This window comes from Cervus canadensis, chromosome 32, assembly GCF_019320065.1.
Source record: "Cervus canadensis isolate Bull #8, Minnesota chromosome 32, ASM1932006v1, whole genome shotgun sequence".
In the NCBI taxonomy this organism is placed as follows: domain Eukaryota; kingdom Metazoa; phylum Chordata; class Mammalia; order Artiodactyla; family Cervidae; genus Cervus; species Cervus canadensis.
Window position 1 is genome coordinate 2,409,318 of NC_057417.1, and position 23,031 is coordinate 2,432,348.

Sequence of the window (23,031 nt, forward strand, 5' to 3'; positions counted from 1 at the left end):
TGGACATCAATGGGGGAAGTGGGGGACTGGATGAATTGGGAGATTGGGATTGACCTATATACACTATTTTTAAAAAACTTTAATTGGAGGATAATTGCTTTACAATGTTGTGTTCGCTTCTTCGGTACACCACGTGAATTAGCTGTGAAGTATATATATATTTATATATATCCCTCCCTCACGAGCCTCCCTCCCACCCCCTCCCCATCCCACCCCTCACAGAGTGCCAAGCTGAACTCCCGGTGTGATATAGCATCTTCCCACTAGCTATCCGTTTTATACATGGTCGTGTATACATGTCAATGCTACTGTCTAGATTCTTCTCACCCTCTGCTTTCCCCGCTGTGTCCACAAGTCCATCCCCTATGTCTGCATCTCTGTTCCTGCTCTGCAAATAGGTTCATCACTACCATTTTTCTAGCTCCCATATATATATTCATTAACATACCATATTTGTTCCTCTGACTTACTTCACTCTGTATACTATATGCATTATTGATGCTACGTATAAAATGGGTAACTAATGAGAACCTACCATACAATACAGGGAACTCTCCTCGATGAGAGGGAGATGGAGAGAGAGAGAGCATACAGGAAGGACAGAGTCTGTAATGTATAGGTCTGCCTCCCCCACCCAGTGGCAAGGTCTCGGGAGGCAGTACCTATGTCTGATTCATTTCAGGATACAGATGCTTAGCCCTAAGCCTACCTATAGCAACTGCTCCATAGATATACTGCCAAAGAAATCAGTAAACATAAAGGCATCTCAGCCCAGAACAAAACTACACCAAGTATATTATTATTCTGTTTACAAATGAGAAATGTTAAGTTAGGCTAAATCAGTTCCCTACAAGCTGCAAAAAGATAGGCTGAGATTTTCTCTTGAATCAGGCTGACCCCAAAGCGATGCCCCAATGCCTCCCATTAGCCAAATTTGGACAGATAAATCTTTCAAACTTCCTGTTGGGCTGGGGTTAATGTCCTCCAGAAGTCAGAAAAGGGAGGTATAACCGACAAAGTTGGTGTTTCACCCAGATTTCCTCATGTGTGATCATCACTCAGTCGTGTCTGACTCTTTGTGACCCCATGGACTGTAGCCTGCCAGGCTACTCTGTCCTTGGGGTTTTTCCAAATAAGCACACTGGAGTGGGTTGCCATTTCCTCCTCCAGTGAATCTTCCCAACCCCAGGATCAAACCTGTGTTTCTTTTGTCTTCGGCATGGGCAGGCGGGTTCTTTACCACTAGCACCGCCTGGGACTACTGGTACCACTTCCCCTCACATGCGGTGAGTCAGTGTTCTTGAGGTTACCACCCCTTTGGCTAATGATTGGCAAGTGTAAGAACGGAAGAAGGAAAAGCCCAGCTTCTGTGCTAGGGGTAATTGCAAATTCTGAAGAGTGGTACACATTGGAGTACCCGACACGGGACATTCCCTGAAATTGCATCCTTGTTTGACTTCTTCCCCTTGTGTCTAACTTCTACCATTCCCTTCCACTTTCTCCCGGGATCCCCTTGAAACTTGAACATGTCTTGTCTTGAAATCTGTCTCTGGAGATCCTAACATAAACAAAAGGCAAAAACTAAGCTGGTCTCCAATGAGTAGGAATCAATGATAAACAAATGTTTCATATTAATATCACCTCCAGTTTTTGGAGCATCCACCATCACTGAATGTTTCACACACCTTATCTCAGATGCTCAAACAACACTGCAAGGTAGGTATGATTGTGTCCATTCTAGGGATGAGAAAACCTAGACTCTGAAAAAGCTCAGTCCTTTCTGCCGGGTCACATGGCTTGAAGTGCTAGGAAGAAATTTGAACCCAAGGCTATCTGACATCAAGGATTTCCTCTACCCATGATGTCTCTCTATATGGTACTTGCTTTTCCATTTGTCCATCTTCCATCTTTCCTTGTTTTTTAAGGGAAGGGATGGTGGCAGATGGTCCTTGTATCCTCAAGGACTAGTATAACACTTGGCACACAGTAGATGTTTTGTATTTTGTTGGATGACTATGAGGTGCTTTGAGAGGAAACAAATTCTTCCCTGGCTTCCCAGGTGGCTCAGTGGTAAAGAATCCACCTGCCAATGCAGGAGAAGCAGGTTTGATCCCTGGGTCAGGAAGATCCCCTGGAGAAGGAAATGGCAACCCACTCCCATATTCTGGCCTGGGAAATCCCAGGGACAGAGGAGCCTGGTGGACTGCAATCCATGAGGTCAGAAAGAGTCGGCCATGACTGAGCACTGAACACTTTGGGGAAATTCTCAGAAGTCTCTGTATTTTCACTCAAATTTTATTGAATCAATTTGAAAAAGTATTGAGTAACCATGAAACAGATTCCCACAGCAAATTAAGAGACCTAGGGGGAAGGCTTTAAGACCCACATGGTGTTAACTTTTGGCACCTTGAATGTGGGGACTCCAATGACACCCAACCTATAGAATTCTTGTACATTCAGCTCAACTGCCTTTGATAAGTGGACAGTGAGACACAAAAATGAAATTACAGCATCAAAAACAGCTTCCAATTACCAGAAAATAAGGCACCTGCACATCACAAATTGCCTCTCTAAAATCTTCCCACTTTGTCCCTTTTAAGACAAAGACAATGAACCATTCTATTTGGACGCTGAGATTTTTAAAAATGAGCTGTGCTTTTATAACGTTTTAAAGACAGGCATTATAAGATTTGAATCTAACTGAAACCTCTGAACTTACAAAGAGGAAAATTTCAAGAGGATGTGACAAAATTATTTCTAGCAACCATGACATTTCTTGATGTGAAATGCTTTCTTTGAACTGCACAACACAGCACAAGTTCGGATTGGAAATCTGACAAGAAAATAAGTGAGATGCCAAGCTGACCATGTAGATAATCCTCCTACAAAGGTTTTACCTCCATAACTGGGTCCAGATCATACCAGAAACTTTGAGAGGGCTAAGTGGGATGTGAGAAATGGTGGAACCAGACACCATAAATGAGGTTTCAAGTAGCACGCCAGCACTTGCTCTGTGACCTCAAATAAGTCATTTAACTTATCAATTTCCTTATCTATGAAATGGAGTTACAAATATTGGTTGCTAGGTGGATTAGAGAGGTGTGTAAATTTCTTAGTACAGAGTAGGAGTTTAGTTAATTAAGATGATGATGATGGGGGTCACCCTGGTAGTCCAGTGGCTGGGATTCCACACTTGCTATGTGGGGGAACCTGATTCAATCTCTGCAGGGAGGACTGGATCCCACATGCCACAACTGAAGGATCCAACATGCCACAGCTAAGACCTGGTGAAAATGGAAGTGCTGGTCGCTCAGTCGTGTCCGACTCTTAGTGACCTTGTGGACTGTAGCCCACCAGGCTCCCCTGTCCATGGGATTCTCCAGGCAAGAATACTGGAGTGGGTTGCCATGCCCTCCTCCAGGGGATCTTCCCGACCCAGGCATCGAACCTGGGTCTTCCATATTTCAGGCAGATTCTTTACCATGGGGTTGCCAAGTAAATAAATACATAAAAATAGATGATTTTAAAAAAAAAGATGGTAGTGGTGGTTGTGGCGGTGGTAACAGGGGACATTTATTGACCAGAGCCCTCAGTCCAACAATCCTAGAGGAACTGAGCTGACAAGCAGATCATTCCCCTCATGAGCCCTCAGATGAGACTTTAAGCTTGGCTGAAACACTAACTGCAGATTCGTGGGATGTCCCTAAGCCGTGCTCAGATTCTTGACTCCTGACAATAAATGTGTGCTGTTTTTAAAGCTAAATTTTGGAGTAATTGCATAGTTGTGCTGCAATTGATGGGTTCAATCCCTGAGTTGGGAAGATTCCCTGGAGAAGGAAATGGCAACCCACTCGAGTATTCTCACCTGGAAAATTCCATGGACAGAGGAGCCTGGTAGGTCCCAGTCCATGGGGTCACAAGGAGTTGTACACGACTGAGCAACTGAGCTGCAATTGACAGTGATTCTAAAGCTAGGTGTTCACAACCATATTTACTACCATGGATCTCTTTAATTATGATTTATCCCCTGTAGACCTCTAGATCTCAAAAATTCCTCCTACCAAGAAAACCACATTGAGCAAAAATTTATTTTCTTTCCCAGTTTTTAAATTCATCATAACTATATCTAATTGGATCTGCAGTAAAACCAACTCCTTACCATGCTCATGGCATCACCAACAGCCAAAGAAATGGAGGAAAAAGCACCCAGTGAGGTTCAGATATGTCTCACCCAAAGTAAAGAAGTGTTATATTTCTTCTAATCCCTTCTGCAGGGCCTGGGTATATGATAATTTCTGAGTGAGGTTTTAAAATACTGAAAACACTACCTGTGAGCTGTGCTCAGAACTTTATCTAAATTGCCTCATTTCATTCTCATAATAACTCTCCGACAGATGCTATTATTATGCCCACTTGGATTCAGACGTGGATCCTTGAACTGCAGAGGTCCTACTCTTATCCAAAAGATTCCTCCTAGAGAGGGGAAGTGCAAAGTCATTCAAAATGAAGGCATACTAAGTTAAAATTCCTAGTTTCTGATCTGCTTGCCCCTTCTGGCCCTGTTTTCTTTCTACCTCACAGACCCTAAAGCATTCTGAAGATCAAGTCTGTTTTGTTGGAGAGCAGACTTGAGGACGTGAAGGACAGAGTCATCAACCAAGGCAGCATCAGGCCAACTGCAATGCCTCCAGCTCAGTGACAACTCATAGGATGAATATTGACCAGAGGATACTGCCTGAACCAGAGGAGTCTGTTTTTCCCCAGACTTAGCTGTATCTCCTTGAAACAATTTTAGTTTGCATTAGAGCTCCCAATTATGTATCCCAAAGGTAGCAAGCACAGATACGGATCATGCAAGAATGTGGATTGTTGTGATAACGTCGGCTTTGGAATCATAAAAATCTGGGTTGCGATTTCAACCCTGCCGTTCATGTAAGATCTTGGATGAGCCATTCCACCTCTCTGAGCCTCAGTTTTCTTCATCTCAAAAAGCGGATTGATGCCTCTTCCTCAGAGGACTGTTGAAATCAGGAAACAAGGCAATGCGGGTGCAGTGCCTGAACCAGAAGGAATTGTTACCAGAATTGATACCAGAAGGAATTGTTGCTATTATTATCATTATGATGATTATTATATCTTTCAAGACTGAGAATGTCTGAATTGATAAGACATACTTATTTCAGTCTTAGGTGATAAATATATTTCTAAAGGAAGTGAGTTTTTAAATAAAAGAACCTGAAAATTTCCAGGACAGTGAGGTCCCTGTAATTGGAATCTGCTAAGTACTGGGGCTGGGGAGAGCTTATTTTGAATGGGAGGACATTATTAGAAACTCTCTCCAATATGCCTTTAAATAAATGGTCCTCAGACAAATCTGACAGGAGCTTCCTGAATTTCTGAAACCTGCCTTTTTCCTTGGGGAGGGGAGAAACACTGGAAACTTCACTGGGAGACACCCCAGGTTCTGACTGGCCTCACTCCAGGGAGTAGTGAGGACATTTAATTGCAAAAAAAAAAAAAAAAGAAAAGTATACCCCATGGTATGTGGTCAAGGAGTTGAGTTTCCATCACAAATACCTGGATTTCATTCAGCCCTGGCACTGACTTGCTGTGTGCACTGACTTTGTGCAAATGTAATCTCTCTGAGGGGCTTCCCAGGGCTTGCTAGTGAATTTGCCTGCCAATGCAGGAGACTCAAGAGACACAGGTTTGATCCTGGGTTGGAAAGATCCCCTGGAGTAGGAAATGACAGCCCACTCCAGTGTTTTTGCCTGGAGAACTCCATGGATAGAGGAGCCTGGTGGGCTACAGTCCATGGGGTCGCAAAGAGTCAGACATGACTGAGCAACTGAGCACACAGCATGCAGTCTCTCTGAGCCTGTTTCCTCTGGGAGTGGTGAATAATAAAATGCTATTTCCTAGGGTTATCATGAGGATTCACTGAAATAATAATCAGGACAAGAGAAGCCAACTCAAGTGTTTACTGAGTTAATCAATGCCTTTTAATCTATTGTTTTATTTCTCGTAACAGCCATTAATAAAGATACTCTAATTGTTCTTATTTTTAAAAGATGAGAAAACAGAAGTATGGAGAAAATAGGTAAGTAGCTCCAAGTCCCATGAATCCATGAGAGCTTAACCCAGACTTGCAGACCATCAAGGGGATCTATGGATGGAATTTAGTGGGTCTGGGAACTTGGATGGTACAAAATGACATCTTCACATTTGGTTCACTAGCCTATCATTGAAATGTAGTATGTCCCTCAACTGGTGATGATGTCACCAACAGAAGAACAGATACTGTCACATCAAATTGCAGGGGTAGCAGAGAGCTCAAAGGATTGTTTGTGCTTCCTGCATATGGAAACTTATCATTAGGTCTTGTTATTGAATGCATGAATTAAAAATTGAATATATTACTATATGACATGTGGATTTTAAAATATTTTTATCAGTGTTATTTCAAGATGATAGGTTTATTTTGTAATCCTATGCATTTTGTTCTATGCATTTAAAAATCATTGTTTTGAGAAAGGACTGTGGGTGTCACCAGACCAACAAAGGGGTCCATGACTCATAAAAAGTTAAGAACCTCCACCATAGCACATAGCTGGTGTGTGTGTGTGTGTGTGTGTGCACATTTAGTCATGTCTGACTCTTTGTGACCCCATGGACTGTAGCCCTTCAGGCTCCTCTCTCCATAGTATTTTCCAGGCAAGAAAACTGGAGTGGGTTGCCATTTCCTACTCCAGAATCTTCCCAACCCAGGGATCAAACCCACATCTCTAGCATCTCCTGCACTGGTGGGCAGATTCTTTATCACTGCACCAGCTGGGAAGCCCCACATAACTGTTAGAGCAATGAAAAGCCCTTAGCATAGAGCTAGGTATAGAGCAAGCATTCAGTGCACAAAAGTCATTACCATAGTGATTGTTATTACACCCAGCAAAATCTTGTTTATCTAGGAGAAAACTTTGGAACTAGTAGCATTGAAAGGAGTCAATGCTACTAATGATACCAGATGACACACTGATGGGGAGGAAGACCATTCAGTCGAGTGACACAGCACAATTGGAGATTATCCATCCCAGCTTCTTCCTTCTTGGGATGAAGAAATAGAGTCCCAAGTGGGCTATTTTCAGGGCTCAGAGCACATGGCAAATTAGTGCTGGAATCAATACCAGCAACCAGCTCTTCAAGAGTCCGTCCTCTGTCCATTAGAGAACATGACCTTCCAACATTGGACTTGAAACTGAAGGGTGAAGGTCCCTCTCTTTGGAAGCATACATCTTCCTTCCATTTCCTCCTGCATCCCAAACTCCACAGGATGAGCCCACAGATATAGGATGATCAGGAAACTGGCGTAATACAAATGTGTGAGGAGGCCATGTCTATTACAAACACTGAATCTGGGGCCCCATTCAGACTGACGGAGCTTGGGAATCATTATCTTTATCAAGTGTCCCCGCTGACTCACAGCCTCATGCAAATGAGCACTACTGTGTGGGAGTTAAAGCATGAGGTCTGGAGTTCGAATCCCAGTTCTACTACTTAATAGTTGAATGGCTTTCACAAAATTACTCAAATTTTGGGTTTCCTTGGTGGCTCAGTGGTAAAAAATCAGCTGGCCAATGCAGGAAACATGGGTTTGATCCCTGGGCTGGGAAGATCCCCTGGAGGAGGAAATGGCAACCCACTCCAGTGTCTTTGCCTGGGAAATCCCATGGGCCCAGGAACCTAGCGGGTTGTAGTCCAGGGGGTCACAAAAGATTTGGACTCCACTCAGCAACTAAACAACAACTCAAGTTTTAGATAAATCTCTCACCTCCAAAGCTAATAGTGCCTGCCTTATGCAGTTGTGAGGGTCCAGTACGACAGTCCCACCTAGCCTTCAGCAGTGGCTCATCCTGAGAGCTCTACAAATATAATTTATAGGGTGGTGGCTGTTGTTACTGTCTGTGTTTTGTAGCCAAGATTCACTGATGGAAGACTGTCACTGCCCCCCACTGCCCACAGAGGTATGAGTCTCTGTCCTAGGATAGCATCTGTGGGGAAGGGGTGTGCTGTTCAATGCCTCCATGGATCTGAACCATTCCCAAGTGCTGGAAAAGCATCCTCTGCCATCCAGCTTATCTGACGACCAGAGCTATGTCCCAGGGAGAAAGCCAAGACATCTGCTCTGGGAGATACCAAGTGACCCACGACCAGTGTAGGATCCCAGATCCCAGACTGAGGACCCTCACTCTGACTGCAGTTTGGGATCCACAGTCCTCACGGACAACTTCTCCAAGTATCCAGAGGGTGGAAGCTTCATTCCTAGGAGGTTCTAGACATCTGGGTGTGAACAGCTCCTGTGAGCCCCTGCCCCCATCCCTGTGTCTTTAAGACTTCCCATTAGCATCAGGGCGTGGGTGGGGAAGGGCTTTCCAGGTGGTTCATTGGTAATGAAAGCCGCCTGCCAATGCAGGAGCCACAGGAGACCCAGGTTCGATTCCTGGGTCAGGAAGATCCCCTGGAGGAGGATATGGCAACACTCTCCCATTGGCAGAGGAGCCTGGCGGGCTACGGTCCATGGGGTCACAAAGAGTGGGACATCACTGAGTGACTGAGCATGCACACAGGCATGAGTGGGGAAAAGATAGTCCCCTTGCTTTGTCCTGTTCTCTCTTCTAAGCCCCCTCACCCTACCATCCCTGTGTGTGGGGCTTTCTCTACCACCATGGAAATCCCTCTGTCCTAGCACATGATGGCCTGGGACTGTGTGAACACGAACACCCCCTGAAAGCAATGCTCACATGAGGTCTGATGGGAGTTGATGTGTAAGCACCCCAGCTCCATGCCCACTTGGGTGGGATAATTCTCCCAGTTTCCCTGCAGCATTAAACTCTAGTCACTCAGAGTGGTAGCTGACATGATTGAGCATTCTTTATGGGCTGGTTTCCTTCCCATGTTTCTTTCACCTCCTCACCCCTTACCAGTGTTCCCTTCATGTCTCAAATAAACTCCTTGCACCAAATCCTTCTCTCAGAACCCCTCCCCGGTAGAACCACATTAAGGCAGATTTCTACCTGAGCATTCAAACTTAATGCTATTGGAAGCCAGACAGGAAATGAAATTCAGTAAATAGTAGAAGAATCCAGTCTCCCATACTTTTTCAATATTTGTGTCTTTTACAAACCTCGTCACTGGTAACAACAAAAGTGCAAATCTCAGCAAGATTCCTGACCATGTTGAATAGATTTAGTGATGATAAGAGAGATTGATCTGTGTTATACACCTCAAGGCAGGAAGTGAAGTAAGAGACAGGACAGACTCTTCCCCAAAACCTTTCAAAGTCTCCCAGAAAATTTGTCGCAGTTAATTAAAAATTTCCTTTACCTGTAATGATTTCCCATATATTTAGAGTATTAAACATTTAGCTCTCAATACTGCTGTTCACTGGTGAAAACTCAGATCAGGATGTAGGGCCCTAGAAAGATACATGGCAACCCCAAAAGCATCACATATAATCAGTTTTATTGCCAGGTAAGAAATTCATATTAATATAGTGAATACATATGTTTACAAATAAACATTCTTAGAAAACAAACAAATGTTTTTATTCATCATTGTAGGAAGTATTATTGGTATCATAAACTCTGCAGTTGTTGACAAGTATTAACACAGGTTTACTTGCAGAACATACGGTTACTAAAATATTTGCACATAAAATATGCTCCATTTACACACAAAAAGAACCTGGGGAGAGTTAGATGGGGATGCCAGGTGGAGCCCAAGGCGGATGAAGGATGAGATATTCTGGAGGGCAAAGAGAAGTCAGATTCTGGTCCCACTGGGTTGGAAGTGGGGGAGTAGCTAAGAATAAGTAGAGGCAAGAGCCAGGGCATGGGATGAGAAGGTGGTCTCCCTGCTGTGTTCCAGTTTCTGTCTTCTAAGTCTCCCCATTCTAGCTAGAGGATCCTTGCTGATACACGGCCATCATAGTTCTACAGGTCATCCTTCAGGGTACTCTTCCAGTATCAAAAGGTCTGTCCACTCTCCCTAGAAGAAGCCAAAAAATAAACTTCCCTCACTCCCCCCACATGAGTTCAGCTCCCAAAGCCAAGAGGGAGGTAACGAGGCTAAGTATTGGATTTGCCAAAAAGTTTGTAACACCTCACGGAAAAACCCAAATGAAAATTTTGGCCAACCCAATACTGTTCTTGGATTCTCACCACTGCTACTTCTTATGGACCATGCTGCAACTTCACTGCCAAAATTATAGCTGCGGACTCCCAACTAACAAAATTCACTGGAGGCAGTTTACTTGGAAGAGAAGGAACATGACGAATACATCCTGTAGATTCAGAGACCAAGAAAGATCCTTAATCAGGGCTGGGGTAAAGGTCACACAATAGGGATTGAGGGCAGGGAGCAGAAACCAGCTAAATGGGAGACTAGAATGAGAGAACTTCTGAGCTGAAGGAAACCTCACCAAATGAGCCAATCCTGTATTTCCTGAAGCACGTGTTGTGTACCACTAGCAAATGCAAGACGAATTTAAGTAGTACATGCATAGGGCACTAATTAACATTTTCACGTAGGAAATGATTCCTTTTTCACTTTCGTCAGTCCATTTGATTACTTCAAAGACAAAGTCTCCACTGGGGGCTAGAATATCTTCAGCGACTCTTGAATGTCTGCTAATCTGTTTTGAATAAAGAAAAGGGCTTCCCTGATGGCTCAGTGGTAAAGAGTCCGCTTGCCAGCAGGAAACGAGGACTCGATCCCTGGATCAGGAAGATCCCTTGGAGAAGGAAATGGCAACCCACTTCAGTATGCTTGCCTGGGAAATCCCACGGACAGAGGAGCCTGGCGGGCTACAGTCCATGGGGTCGCAAAGGGTCAGACATGACTAAGCAACTGAAAACCAACAATAACAATAAAGAAAAGGGGAGAGGAAGAGAGGAGGGAAGGAAGGAAGAGAAAGTGGGAAGCAAAGGTCAGGCTCGGACCCTTCCATGCGCAATAGTCTGTAATCAGAACTTAATAATTTTACACTTACTTCCTGGTTAGGATGGCTGCCACTGAGGAATACTGGTTTTCTATTTATGATACTGGCAGGAAGTTTTCCTTTCAGAAGGTAAATGTATTAAAAATGCACCAATTTATCACTGAAATTAAGCAGGTCTCTGGGTAATGTTAGCAAATAACACTTCCTGCTCCCCTGATTCTAACACCAGCACTTTTTATACATTCTTTATTCAAAGCCACTAGACTCAGGACACATAGAGCCATATACTAAATAAATGTCACTGAAGATTACAAGGGAAGGTCTAATATTCTCTAAATCTGATTTCAAATAACTTATTTATTGAAGTTAGAACACTAATAATGAAAACCCATAAGACATAGAAGATACTATATGCATGAAAAATGGCCCTCATATTATAAATAACTATGCATTTCCCTCCATTCCCACTTGGAAAGAAATGAGTCTGAGACCTTCCTTTGTCAGAAATGTCTTGGAGTTCTGTGTAGTTAATGCTAGATGGTTGTTGTGTATATGTTTAACAAATGTTGATCTCTTTTCATTTTAAGTATCTGTGCTGTTTTCTGGCTGTTTCTTTTTTAGGTACATGACAATGCTGTTTATATGGTCATGTAAAAAGTTATGAAAAATGCATCAATTTAGGTACAAGTATTGTGACAGGGACACACAGACATGCCAGAAGTGTGTTGCAAGTACACAGATAACTAACATCAAGGAGACACTGACCAAGCCCCACCGTGTTTACTTTACAGTGGGGAGCGCTGGGACTTCAGCCGAGAGGCTGAGAAAGCAAGCACTGAAACCCCCATCTCTGCTTCATCTAGCGCAGAGCCTTGGTCTGCACAGGGATCCAAAAGGAGGTCTTCTGGGCACGATTTCATTTTTTTTCATTTTCATTTTCAGAAAGCTTGAAAATCTTGATCTCTTCCCCAATTCCCCACATAGTAAATGGAAGACTAAAGCCCAGAGAGATGAAATGCATGGTGCATATCCCCAGATCAGCCGGGAGTAAGGAATAAACATTTTCCCTGATGCCATGACGTCAGAGTGCAGAGATGAGGAGGCAGAATGCTGAAGTCCAGCATTCCAGGAAGGGTCTTGTCAGACCAGACCACATTTAGTTTCTGACAACTGCAGACCTAGGGGTCTCTCCGAGGCTCCTGTTAATTAGCCAAACCCTTGAGGGACTGATTGAAAACCTCTCACATTAAATGCAAATCTCTTCTCTGTCAGTTCCCCGCTTTGGACTTCCACTAAACAAATCAGCTTCCTTCATGGTTCAGTGGCAAAGAATCTGCCTGACAATGCAGGAAATGCAAGTTTGATCCCTGGATGGGGAAGATCTCCCAGAGAAGGAAATGGCAACCCACTCCGTATTCTTGCCTAGGAAAACCCCTGGATGGAGTAACCTGGCAGGCTATAGTCCATGCGATGGCAAGAGTCGGACATGACTTAACGACTAAACCACCACCACCAAGCAAATCAAACTAGCAGGAAAACTGTCTTTGTTGGGACATCCTTTAGCTATGAGAACCAATCTGAACACCCACCTCGGGGGATCATGAATCGGGATGAATGCACCACAGTATCTGGGGAGTTGGTTTGGAGGGACAGTGGGAATGATGGGACCCAGAAATGCTTGGGAAGCTAAAAGATCATGGGACTCATGGAGTTTTGAGGGTGTGGGTTGTAAGGAGGTCTTGGTCTTTGCAAGTTGCAACAGCCCCCTCAGAGTGTGTGATGGGGTGGGCTCACCAACAAAAGGAGGATGGAAACAACTTCTACTACTGCAGAAAGACAGGAGGGAGGAAGGTGAAAGAACACAGGTTGCACTTGAGAAACAAGACTGTCATTCAACAGTGACACATTGAAGGCACCACCCACGCTTATGACATTTTCAGTCCAAAGCAGTTGAAATTCGGCAGCGGCGGCGGCAGCAACAGGCTGAAAGGGAAGGGAGTCAGGGATAGACAGTTAACAGAGAACTGGGGTTTGTGTCTGTTTCTTATCTCAGAGGCAAGGGGGCAATGCCAGAGATCACAGGCTCTGCGTCCCCTTCTCGCCTCTCGTTGACATCTCAACTGTGAATTTTGTTTGTTCTTGATGATGATGTTGATTTTCTAGGTCTTGAAAATGTTGGACCAAAATTACTTTGCTGTTCTTGTCTATGTGGTAGTGGGATCCTACTGTATTTTTCTTTTTTAAAAAATAGTTATTGAAGACTCTCTGGACCCTTTTCCTGCCATACAAGCCTACCCCTCCCATTTCCACGGTCTTTATGGGAGTTGTCTAAAAATGTCCTCTCTTTCCCATCACCGTAGGTGGGTTCAGGGTCTGTTTATTTTTTGTGAGTTTGAGTGTATGTTGTTTTTGCTTCCAATCTTGATGATATGAAAAGTACTAAAAGCATGGTGATGGTGGTGGGGTCCAGTTACTATCTCGTGCTTAGCAAAGTTTTGTGTCCATATCACTACTTCCTGGGATTAGGAAATGCTTATCATGGGCACACACGACCCCTTTTCTCTACCCCACCCTTTCCACCCTTTTCTCACTTTTTCACCCAGAAACAGACAACACGTGGTAAATGGTATATGTGCTCAACTGGACAATTTCTCTAAATTGTGCTACCTTTTTTTTTTTTTTCCATCATGGATTTCAGTTTCAAGTTAGGAGGAAAAGAAAAAAATCAGCCCCATGGTTTGGGCGTGTGGGTCGGCCACCTCAGCCCTGAAGTTGAAAGAGGGTGCCTCAAGTTACCCCTTGGCTGTACTGTGGACCGTCCACGCTCCAGTCTTGCTCAGCTGCCCACCGACACGCATTAGGCAGGACGCAGGAAAAGCATGATTCCATGTCACCAGTAGGTTTATCATCAGTTGGTGTGGAGGGTGAGTGTGAAGGTGGGTGTGCTGGCGGGGGACAGGGAAGACGTGGGCTGGGGTATTTTTTGCCTCTCTCAGTTGAGTGTGGTCTCCAGGATGTCCCCTGTGGCGACAGCTCAGACAGTCACTTCCGTTTTGCTGTTGGTGATGAAGTATGGCTGTGGGGGTGGGTAGTGCGGGGTGCGAGTTCCCAAGGGGTCGCTGGAGCCTGACTCAGCCGTGCCAAGCTTGCCCTTATTCCCATAAGCCTGTTGCCGCCGGAGAGACTGATCCTTGGGGTCCCAGCTCTTAAAGTTGGCTGTGGAGTTGTAGGCCAGGGGGTGGGGGGGCGTCTTGTTGGTGCGGGACTTCTGTCCATTCTGCTTGGCGGGGCCGTGCTCAGGGCTGAAAGCCCGCGGCTCATCCTCCACTCGCACAGGATGCAGCGGTAAGTTCCCCTTGGCAGCCAGCTCAGCCAGGTGCCGCCGCTTGGAGTAGAAGTCATCGTTTACCTTGTCGGCTGTACCATGGGACAGGTAGGTGGATGAAGGAGGGGAAGAGAGAGCAGAGAGAGGGAGAGAGAGGAGAGAGAGAAAGACAGTTAGGGATCAGCCAGGTCAACCCAAGAACAGCATCTCAGTGGGCCAACAGTCCAACGAGACACACACTAGAAACACCACCTGGAGCAGACAGAAGGAAGGAAGACAGGGCCATGTGTTCTTCACAAACAAGACCACAACCAAGAAGGTGAGGGCATCTCCAGTGGAATCTCTAGCTTCCCCCACCTCAATCCTTCTTCCCCCACCATCACACCTAGCACTCTGCCCTCCTTGCCTTTCTCATAAAATGCCAGTGCTGTTTCATCATGATGAAAATGATACCTCCTCATTAGAGAAGATATTGAACACATTGAAAAATATTCATATCTATCAGCTACTGCCCCAAACAATTGATATCAATACTTGTGTATATTTTCTCTTGTTTTTCTCAACAGCTTCCTTTGGAATTTGCATCAGTGCTCTCATTTTTTGCTTTCAGCAGTTAAGCAGACCGGTGTTCAAATCCCACTTCTGACACCTACTAGCAGTGTAACTTTGATAAATAACTTTTATTACCATCAGCTTCTGCATCAGGAAAGTGGCTTCAATAAAAAGACTATTTCATAGGGTTGTTTAGTGGGTTAAGTGATATGCAATGTGCTTACGTGTTAGTCACCGTTATTATCATCATTGTTATGAATGATTGTAATTTCCCACTTTCTAACAAGCATTTCCACATATTGTTATGAATCACTAACAAAGATCACTCTAATACCTACATAATATTTCAGTGAACAGAACTACAAAAATCAATCAATTGTCCTATTGATGAACATTCAAGCGGTGCCAACATTTTGCTAATATAAATGAAGCTGAAATGAGAATTTTCTAGACTAAAGCTCTCTTTGTATTTAGAATTCTGAATGTAAAATCATTCTTAAAATATCTTTCAATCTATATCAGAGGATGGAAAACTATAGCCCACAGATCAATCTAGCTCCCACCGGTTTTTGTAAATAGTTCTGCTGGAATCGTCCCCAGACCCATTCTGTTACCTACTGTGGCCGCTTTTGCTCTGCAGTAGTAGATTTGAGTACTTGTGACAGCGACTGCATAGGTTACATAGCCTGAAATGTTTACTATCCAGCCCTGAAATGAATGATCTGAAGTAGAATTACTTGGCCAAAGGGTATAAACATTATTAAGGCCCTTTACACATATTGACAACTTTGCTACAAAAGAATTACACCAATTTCCACTTCATTCATTATCCTTTACAGCACTGAATGACTCACTTCTTTCTTTTTTGTTGTTCTTCCTTCCCTGCCTTCTTCCTTCTTTCCTTTCCTTCTCGCTCAATTTATTTAATAAACTTCTGAGACCTTTATATTTTATTTTCTCTCACAATTCTTTTATTAGGAGAGCCACTATACCTTTAAAATTACCGTGTTATCAATAAACTTTTGAGCTTACATCTCTCAGGAGCCCAGAAAAATGTGCTGCTCTTTTACCCACACTTCTAATATCTCATACTGTTCCACGTGTGAATGTATGTAAATTCATGGAGGTCATTGCCCTTCTCATTTGATCCTTTCAACAACTACAAGAGGTGGTAAAGATGGGGATTATGACACCTGCTTGACAGATTAAGAAACTTTCAAGCTAAGGCATGTGAAATTATTTAACTGAGGTTACTCACTGCTAGTGACTGAGCCAAAGTAGAACCTAACTCCAATAGATGCTATTTGATGCTTTTGAAAGGTTGCAGAGGGAAAGGTTTGCTTTCAGGAATAAGTGGACAAATATGCCCCCCTGCCCCCCTCTGCTTCTGTAGCAGAAAGCACTCATTGAGCTCTTTCCTAGTAGGTGTGGCCTGTACTTAAACTCCTCAGCACGATGCCCCAAGAAGCCACAAGTTAACTTTCTAGGCTCCATACAGTTTAAGTTGGGTTTCTGTCCATGTTTAATACAAACATCCCTGCAAAAATGCAATCTTTCAAGAGAATGCTCCCCTCTTCCTTGAATTCTAGAGCTGTCTGAAGACACAGAATATCAATTCCAAAAGGAACCATGGGATAGCTACCGACATGGGAATGAGTTATTCAAGTCAATAGTAAAACTGCTGTCTTCTAGAGGAAAGTTCTAGGTTTCCAGTGTCATAATGTTTCAACAGAAGGATGCTCTGACACTGTCTCCTTGGTCTTCAAAATTCATGTATCCAGTTATCTTCAGGACAGAGTAACTGGCATCTCCCACTCAAGGTGGTCAAGCCTGCATACATCAACACCATTCAGTCTGTTTCTTCAGGTTCTTCCTTCTCTTGAGAGTGGGAACACCAACTCTCTGGTTACTCAAGCCAGGAACACAGGTGCAGGAGCTGATGCCATCTTCCTCTTCTCCCCAGCACAGCTGCTAACCCACAGGTCCTTCCAGCTGTATCTACCAAATGTCCCTCTAACCTGGCATGGGCCAGGTGACAGACACTGAAAATATAAGGGAGAATCAGAAAAAGACAAAGTCCCCGACCTCATGGAGTGGATATTCTGCTAGGAAGGACAGAAAGTAACCAAATAATCCCACAAATGACATCAAAGTAGAAATATGATAAGTGTCTTGAACTATCAAATCTTTTGAGTATTTATAATAAGGTCTCTGAGCTGGTCAGAGAACCAGAAGTTGGAGCTGACATGTCTCACCCCTTCATTTACACCAGATGCTCTGATATTCATCTTCAAGACTAAGCTAAGGTGTCATTTCCTGATTTCCCAAGCTCCCTCAGCAACCCCTGCTCTCTCTGTCATAGCACTGACTGCGCTGTTTTATAATTTTCCATTTTCCATCTATTTGCTCTCACTAGACTGTGAGTGCTTAGAGAGCAAAAACCTTATCTTTCCATTTGTGGGGCTCAGTGATTCTCCATACTGGCAATGCATGGGAATCACACGGGAGAACTTTTAGAGCATTCACTTCTTTTCCAATTTAGGTTCCTTCTAATTCTTTTTCTTGTCTGATTGCTGTGGCTAGGACTCCCAATATTATATTGAATAAAAGTGGCAAGAGCGGGCATCCTTGTCCTGTTCCTGATTTTAGCAGAAGTGCTTTCAGCTTTTCACCGTTGAATATGATGTTAGCTGTGGCTTTGTCATTTATGGTTTTTATTATGTTGAGGTATGTTTCCTCTATGCCCACTTTCTGGAGAGTTTTTGTCATAAATGGATATTGAATTTTATCAAAAGCTGTTTTTTCCATCACTGACTCAGTGGACATGAGTTTGAGCAAATTCCAGGAGTTGGTGATGGACAGGGAAGCCTGGCGTGTTGCAGTCCATGGGGTTGCAAAAAGTCAGACACAACTGAGTGACTGACCTGAACTGATTGAGATGACCCTATGGATTTTATTCTTCAGTTTGTTAATATGATGTATCATACTGATTGATTTGCAGATACTGAAAAATCTTTGCATCCCTGAGATAAATCCCATTTGATCATGGTGTATATTTATAGAATTACAGATTCCTGGATCCCTCTCCCAAGCAATTTCATCAGAATCTCTGAGGGCGTGGTCCAGGCATTTTTCTTTAAAGCCTCCCTGGATGATTCTAATGTACAGCCCAAGTTGAGAACCACAGATACAGCCCTGGTGTCTAGCATGCTGCCTGTACATATTTTTTTTAATTAAAAAAGAATGAGTAGTCACTTTAGTTTTCTTATCTCCAGCTGCCCCCCAGCTCAGGCACCCCTCATTCATATAAAGTTTGACAAAGTCAGATCCCTCCATGACAGGTCATTCTCCAGGGCATGTGTCACAGCTGCCTTTCTACATTTGTTTATTCAGTTCAATTATTATTGTCTAATTCTTCCACTAGAGTTTCAAGAAAGAGAGCCTGGGTCTGATTTTTGCCCACCACTGTATAAGCAATGTCCAACCTAGTTCCTAACAGACGTTAGATATGCAATAATTATTCAGTGAATAAATTATGATCAAAATACAAAGCACAGGTAATATCAGGACAACAGTAGGAGTGGAAATTCTTTCCCTTGTTTCAGTCTCTTGCTAAAACTCTCACCCACCATCATTCTGCACCCCCAGCATCATTAGAACCATTTATCCCCATATTCTTCTTTCCAATCAACAGACTAGTCTAATGTCAGCTCAGATCAAGGGATGCATTTGAGAATTCCTATTTCTGACAAACCCAGGAAACTGAATATGAAGCAGGTGTGCCCATAAATTGGCAAGTTGATATCCTCTCAAAAAATTCTAGATAAAAAAAGAAAGAAGGCTGAGCACCAAAGAATTGATGCCTGAGAGTCCCCTTGGACTGCAAGGAAATCAACCCTGAATATTCACTGAAAGGACTGATGCTAAAGCTGAAGCTCCAATGTTTGGCCACCTGGTGTGAAGAGCTGACCCATTGGAAAAGACCCTGATGCTGGGAAAGATTGAGGGCAGGAGGAAAAGCAGACAACAGAGGATGAGATGGTTGGATGGCATCACTGACTCAATGGACATGAGTTTGAGCAAACTCTGGGAGATAGTGAAGGACAGGGAGGCCAGGCATGCTGCAGTTCATGGTGTTGCAAAGAGTCAGACACAACTTAATAACTGAACAACAAAAATAGTCATGGGGCAACTCTTGCCATATCAGTGCTGGTGTGAGAAGCAGCCCCCACTAAGAAATCATGGAGTGCCACATGGAGAACCTACATCCTTCTCCACACTCAGCCCTGAATAGGTCTCTTGGTGAACTTGGCACTGGGAAACCCCTGAACTCTGAAAATGTCTGGTATGTGGTACAAAGGTGGGACAGAAAAGTCTGTAGGCTTTGGAATCAGAACCTGAGTATATGAGATGTTGGTAATTTCAACCTCCTATATTGCTAATTCTTTCGGTATAAAATGAGGATAAAATAAGTAATCTGAGGTTTATTGTTAGGAATAAATTATATGAGACATAGAAGCTCTATAGCATAATTCTGAAAGAGAGTAACTATTCAAGACATCTATTTTGTCTGTCTTCTGGTTTATGAAGGAGGCATTGGATTAAATCCAACACTTACTGAGCACTCTGTGCCAGACATCCTGCTAAGCACAAAGGAAGCAGTCATCCAAACCAACCATCCTTACTTCCTTTCTTCTTCCCCTCTTTGCTTCCTTCCACCTGCCATGTGTGATGGGTGCATAGTTCTCACTATGAGATGACATAAGAAGGGGCTTTTTCCACTTGGGATGAGGGTCTGGTTAAGGAATGCATCCTTGTGGATGCTCTTTTAGGTGGCATCTGAAGGTAAAAAGTAGCAGAAACAGCACCCAGGTGAAGGCACATAGGGTATGTTGCAAAAGTAGCTGTAATACTTTGCAATTTCTTCCAGTAGGAAGTAGAGTCTATTTCCCCACCTTTGGAATATGACCTGACATTGTCATAGGCTTTAATTAGTAGACTTTAGCAGAAATGATGTCATGCACATCCCAAATCTGTGCTATTAAAAGTTCTACCACTTCTGCTATCAGGCTCTTGGAACCCTGCCTCCATGTACAAAAAGAAGCCCAAGTTAGCCTCCTGAAGGATGAGAAACCTGCATTCCAGTTGCCCACATTCACCACAGCCAACAGCAGCCTGGTACCTGCCAGATACCAAGTGAGACCATCCTGGACCATTAGCCCACCTGCCATTAGCCATACAAATACCATACAGCCATTAGCCCACCTGCCAGCTAACCACAGATACCAAGAAGACCTGGACAAGAACAGCCAGGACAGCCCAAACCAGAATAATTGCCCAGCTAACCCAGAACCACAAGCTGTATAAGCAATTTCTATGTTAAGCCATTAAGTTTGGGGGTAATTTGTTATGCAGCAGTAGATAACTGATACAGAACAACATTTACAAAAGCCCTGAGGTGGGAAGTAGCATGGTAGTTTCAAAAACTGAAAGGATATCTATGTAATAAAGTGAAGAAAACAAGGGGTTATCAAATCATCTAATGTTCTGTAGGGAGGACTGTATTACTCATATCTGTTGTCTGATACCCTCCCTTCACAAGACTCAGAGGTGTTTTCTACAAGTGCAGAGCAAGTACAGACTTGCTGCCTGGGGTGTGAAACTGTCCTTCAAAGAGTTATTTTTGAGATTATTTCAACAAGGATGTGGTTGGTGGTTAGGTGGATGAACTGTTTCCATAGCCAGAAAATGCAATTTTCGTGGAATCCTCTTTCTCATCCCTCTGATTTAGGTATTGAGGACAGGAAAGAAATGCTTACCTGGCCACTCTCAGCATTGTGCATTATGGTCCCTGTCTTAGTATATTAAAAAGCTACTTGTGAAAGAAATCACAGATTCATTGAGCAGCTTTGTAAGCCCCGTTAATAAATGCATTAACCTAATCATCTTGGGTATCTCGTGGGCAGATGGCTAACAAGCCGACCAGGAAACAGATGTGTGAGGCTTTCAACATCACTGGTCCTCTCCGTTTTGATTTTTCTTCATTTAAAGAGAGGAAGAAAGAATGAAAAAGGTGCTTTCCTTCCAAAAAGCCTAATTGCCTTGAAGGAACTAAGGCTATAAAATTAAACTGTACCTTCCTCCATCTGTCTCTCTCTTAATTAGCAGCAGACGCTGGTACAGGTGCTGGGTGGGATGGAGCTTTGCCTCCGTGGATGGCAAGAGTCAAGGTAATAACCAGTTTTCAAAACAAGCTACATAGCTGAGGGTCTCAGCAGGTGACCTCCCACCTACCTTCTTTCCTTGGGACAAAGGTATCTTAAGGAGAGGTTCCCACAGCTCTTTCTCAGTTGGTGTTCATCTTGGGTCTCAGGTGATGGATTTCACCTGGTAAGCAATGTCCCAACCTAGGCTTTCACTAATTCCCCCACATATCCCTATCCTTGGTCCAAGAATATAGCGAAATAAGCTTCCCATCACATTTATAAATCAAATCCAAATGATTTGCATGACTTGGTCTGCCTAACCTGATCCCTGGCTGTTGGTTCACCCTCATCCTTCCCACACTTGCTATGACCTCACTTAGCGTACTGGTTTCCCAAGGCTGCCACAGCACAAGTTGGCACAAACTAGGCAACTCCAAACAACAGAAATGGATTCTTTCCCAGTTCTGGAGGCCAGGTGTCAGTGGGTCTGTGCTCCTTTTGCAGGCTCTAGTGAAGCATCCTTCCTTGTCTCTTCCAGCTTCCAGTGGTGGCGGTAATCCTGGCATTCTCTGACTGTAGCAGCATCTCCTGTCTTTCCCTCTGACTTCACAGGGCTCTCCTCTGTGTGTGTGTCCAGCTTCCAATTTGTTCTGTTTCTCTAATACATCGTCCACACTGTGGATGTCTTTGTGACCTGGGCCTCACAGGGATGGAAAGACGGGATCTTCTGGGGCAGGAGAACCAGGTTTCTGTCCAGCTCCAAACCCCTGGTTGGAAACTTGCAGAGGCATGAATGTTTTCTACCAGCCATAGCTCAGGGGAGCTAGGATGGAGGCAGGTGCAGGAGGCAGGGATTGGTTAAACACTGCCTGGAGACAGCAGCAGGCTGCGCTGACACACCTCCCTCCCAGCTTCCCCAGCGGTAACCTGTAATCTGACTAAGAGCTCACCTTTAAGTGTATGCTCTGCCCCAGGTACCCAGATAGGGAATGGACATTTTTCACCCCACTGAATACTCTCAGAGGCTTCCCTGGTGGCTCAGATAGTAAAGAATCTGCCTATAGTACAGGAGGACCCGGGTTTGATCCCTGAGTTGTGAAGATCCCCTGGAGAAGGGAATGGCTACCCATATATTATTCTTGCCTGGAGAATTCCATCGACAGAGGAGCCTGGCAGGCTACAGTCCATGGGGTCGCAAAGAGTTGGACAGAACTGAGCAACTAACACTTTCACTTTCACACTCTCAATATCCTAACGAGATCGGTGCTATTGTTGGTCTCCTTTTATAAATGGGGAAACTGAAACGACAGAGCTTTGGCAACGTGTCCAAGTGACAATGCTGGGATCTGAATCCAGGGAACCTGGCTGAATTCCAAGTATCTTAGAATTTACGAATCTGTGGCAACAACACTCACCACTATTTAGCCATCTGCCCACCTGATAGAAGAAACACTTGTTTCCTTAACAAGTTTCTATCCACTAGAAAAGGTTTTCCCCAAACTCCAAAGAAGATGGAGGACAGAGTGAAAAGCACATGGAGAAAACACTTTTCTTGATTCCTCCTCTCCAAACACTAGAGATTGAGATATACATGTAAAGCTTGTTTACATAAGGCGATATCAAAATGTCACAACTGGAAGTCTCAAACTTTCCCTGAAGGCAAGATATATTTGCTGCTTTCTTCCTTAAAGTGGGACAGGAGAAAGGGAGCTGGGATGTCATAGGACTGCCTGCCAGGTCCTCCGCACTCAGCTGGCTACCACATTAAAGAGTATGGGTCTCACCTCCTCTGAGATGCACTGGCATTGGCTGGAGTGCTGGCCAGTCACCAACCACAAGTGGTTTCCTGTTACAGAGCTGGGTTGGGTAAGATGCTATATGCTTCTCATAGAACTGGGAGGAGCCTGAAGCTTCATCATTGCTCCAGCCAGGCACATCCAGGTGCTTCAGACGAA

The 23,031-nt window shown here is 44.0% G+C and overlaps 1 protein-coding gene across 3 annotated transcripts in view; it reads right to left on the minus strand.

The window, feature by feature from the left end:
- The window catches only part of SHISA9 (shisa family member 9), a 528,232-nt gene that overhangs the window by 161,404 nt on the left and 343,797 nt on the right, over nucleotides 1-23,031 (minus strand). For 2 of the 3 annotated variants that reach the window (XM_043456423.1, XM_043456422.1), the window contains one exon: nucleotides 9,500-14,410. The exons of the other annotated variant lie outside the window; for it this stretch is intronic. In XM_043456423.1, coding sequence (XP_043312358.1) covers nucleotides 14,028-14,410 — 383 coding nt within the window. In that variant the 3' untranslated portion in view covers nucleotides 9,500-14,027. Of the gene's footprint in view, nucleotides 1-9,499; nucleotides 14,411-23,031 lie in introns of those variants that run through there. 3 annotated transcript variants of the gene reach the window in all.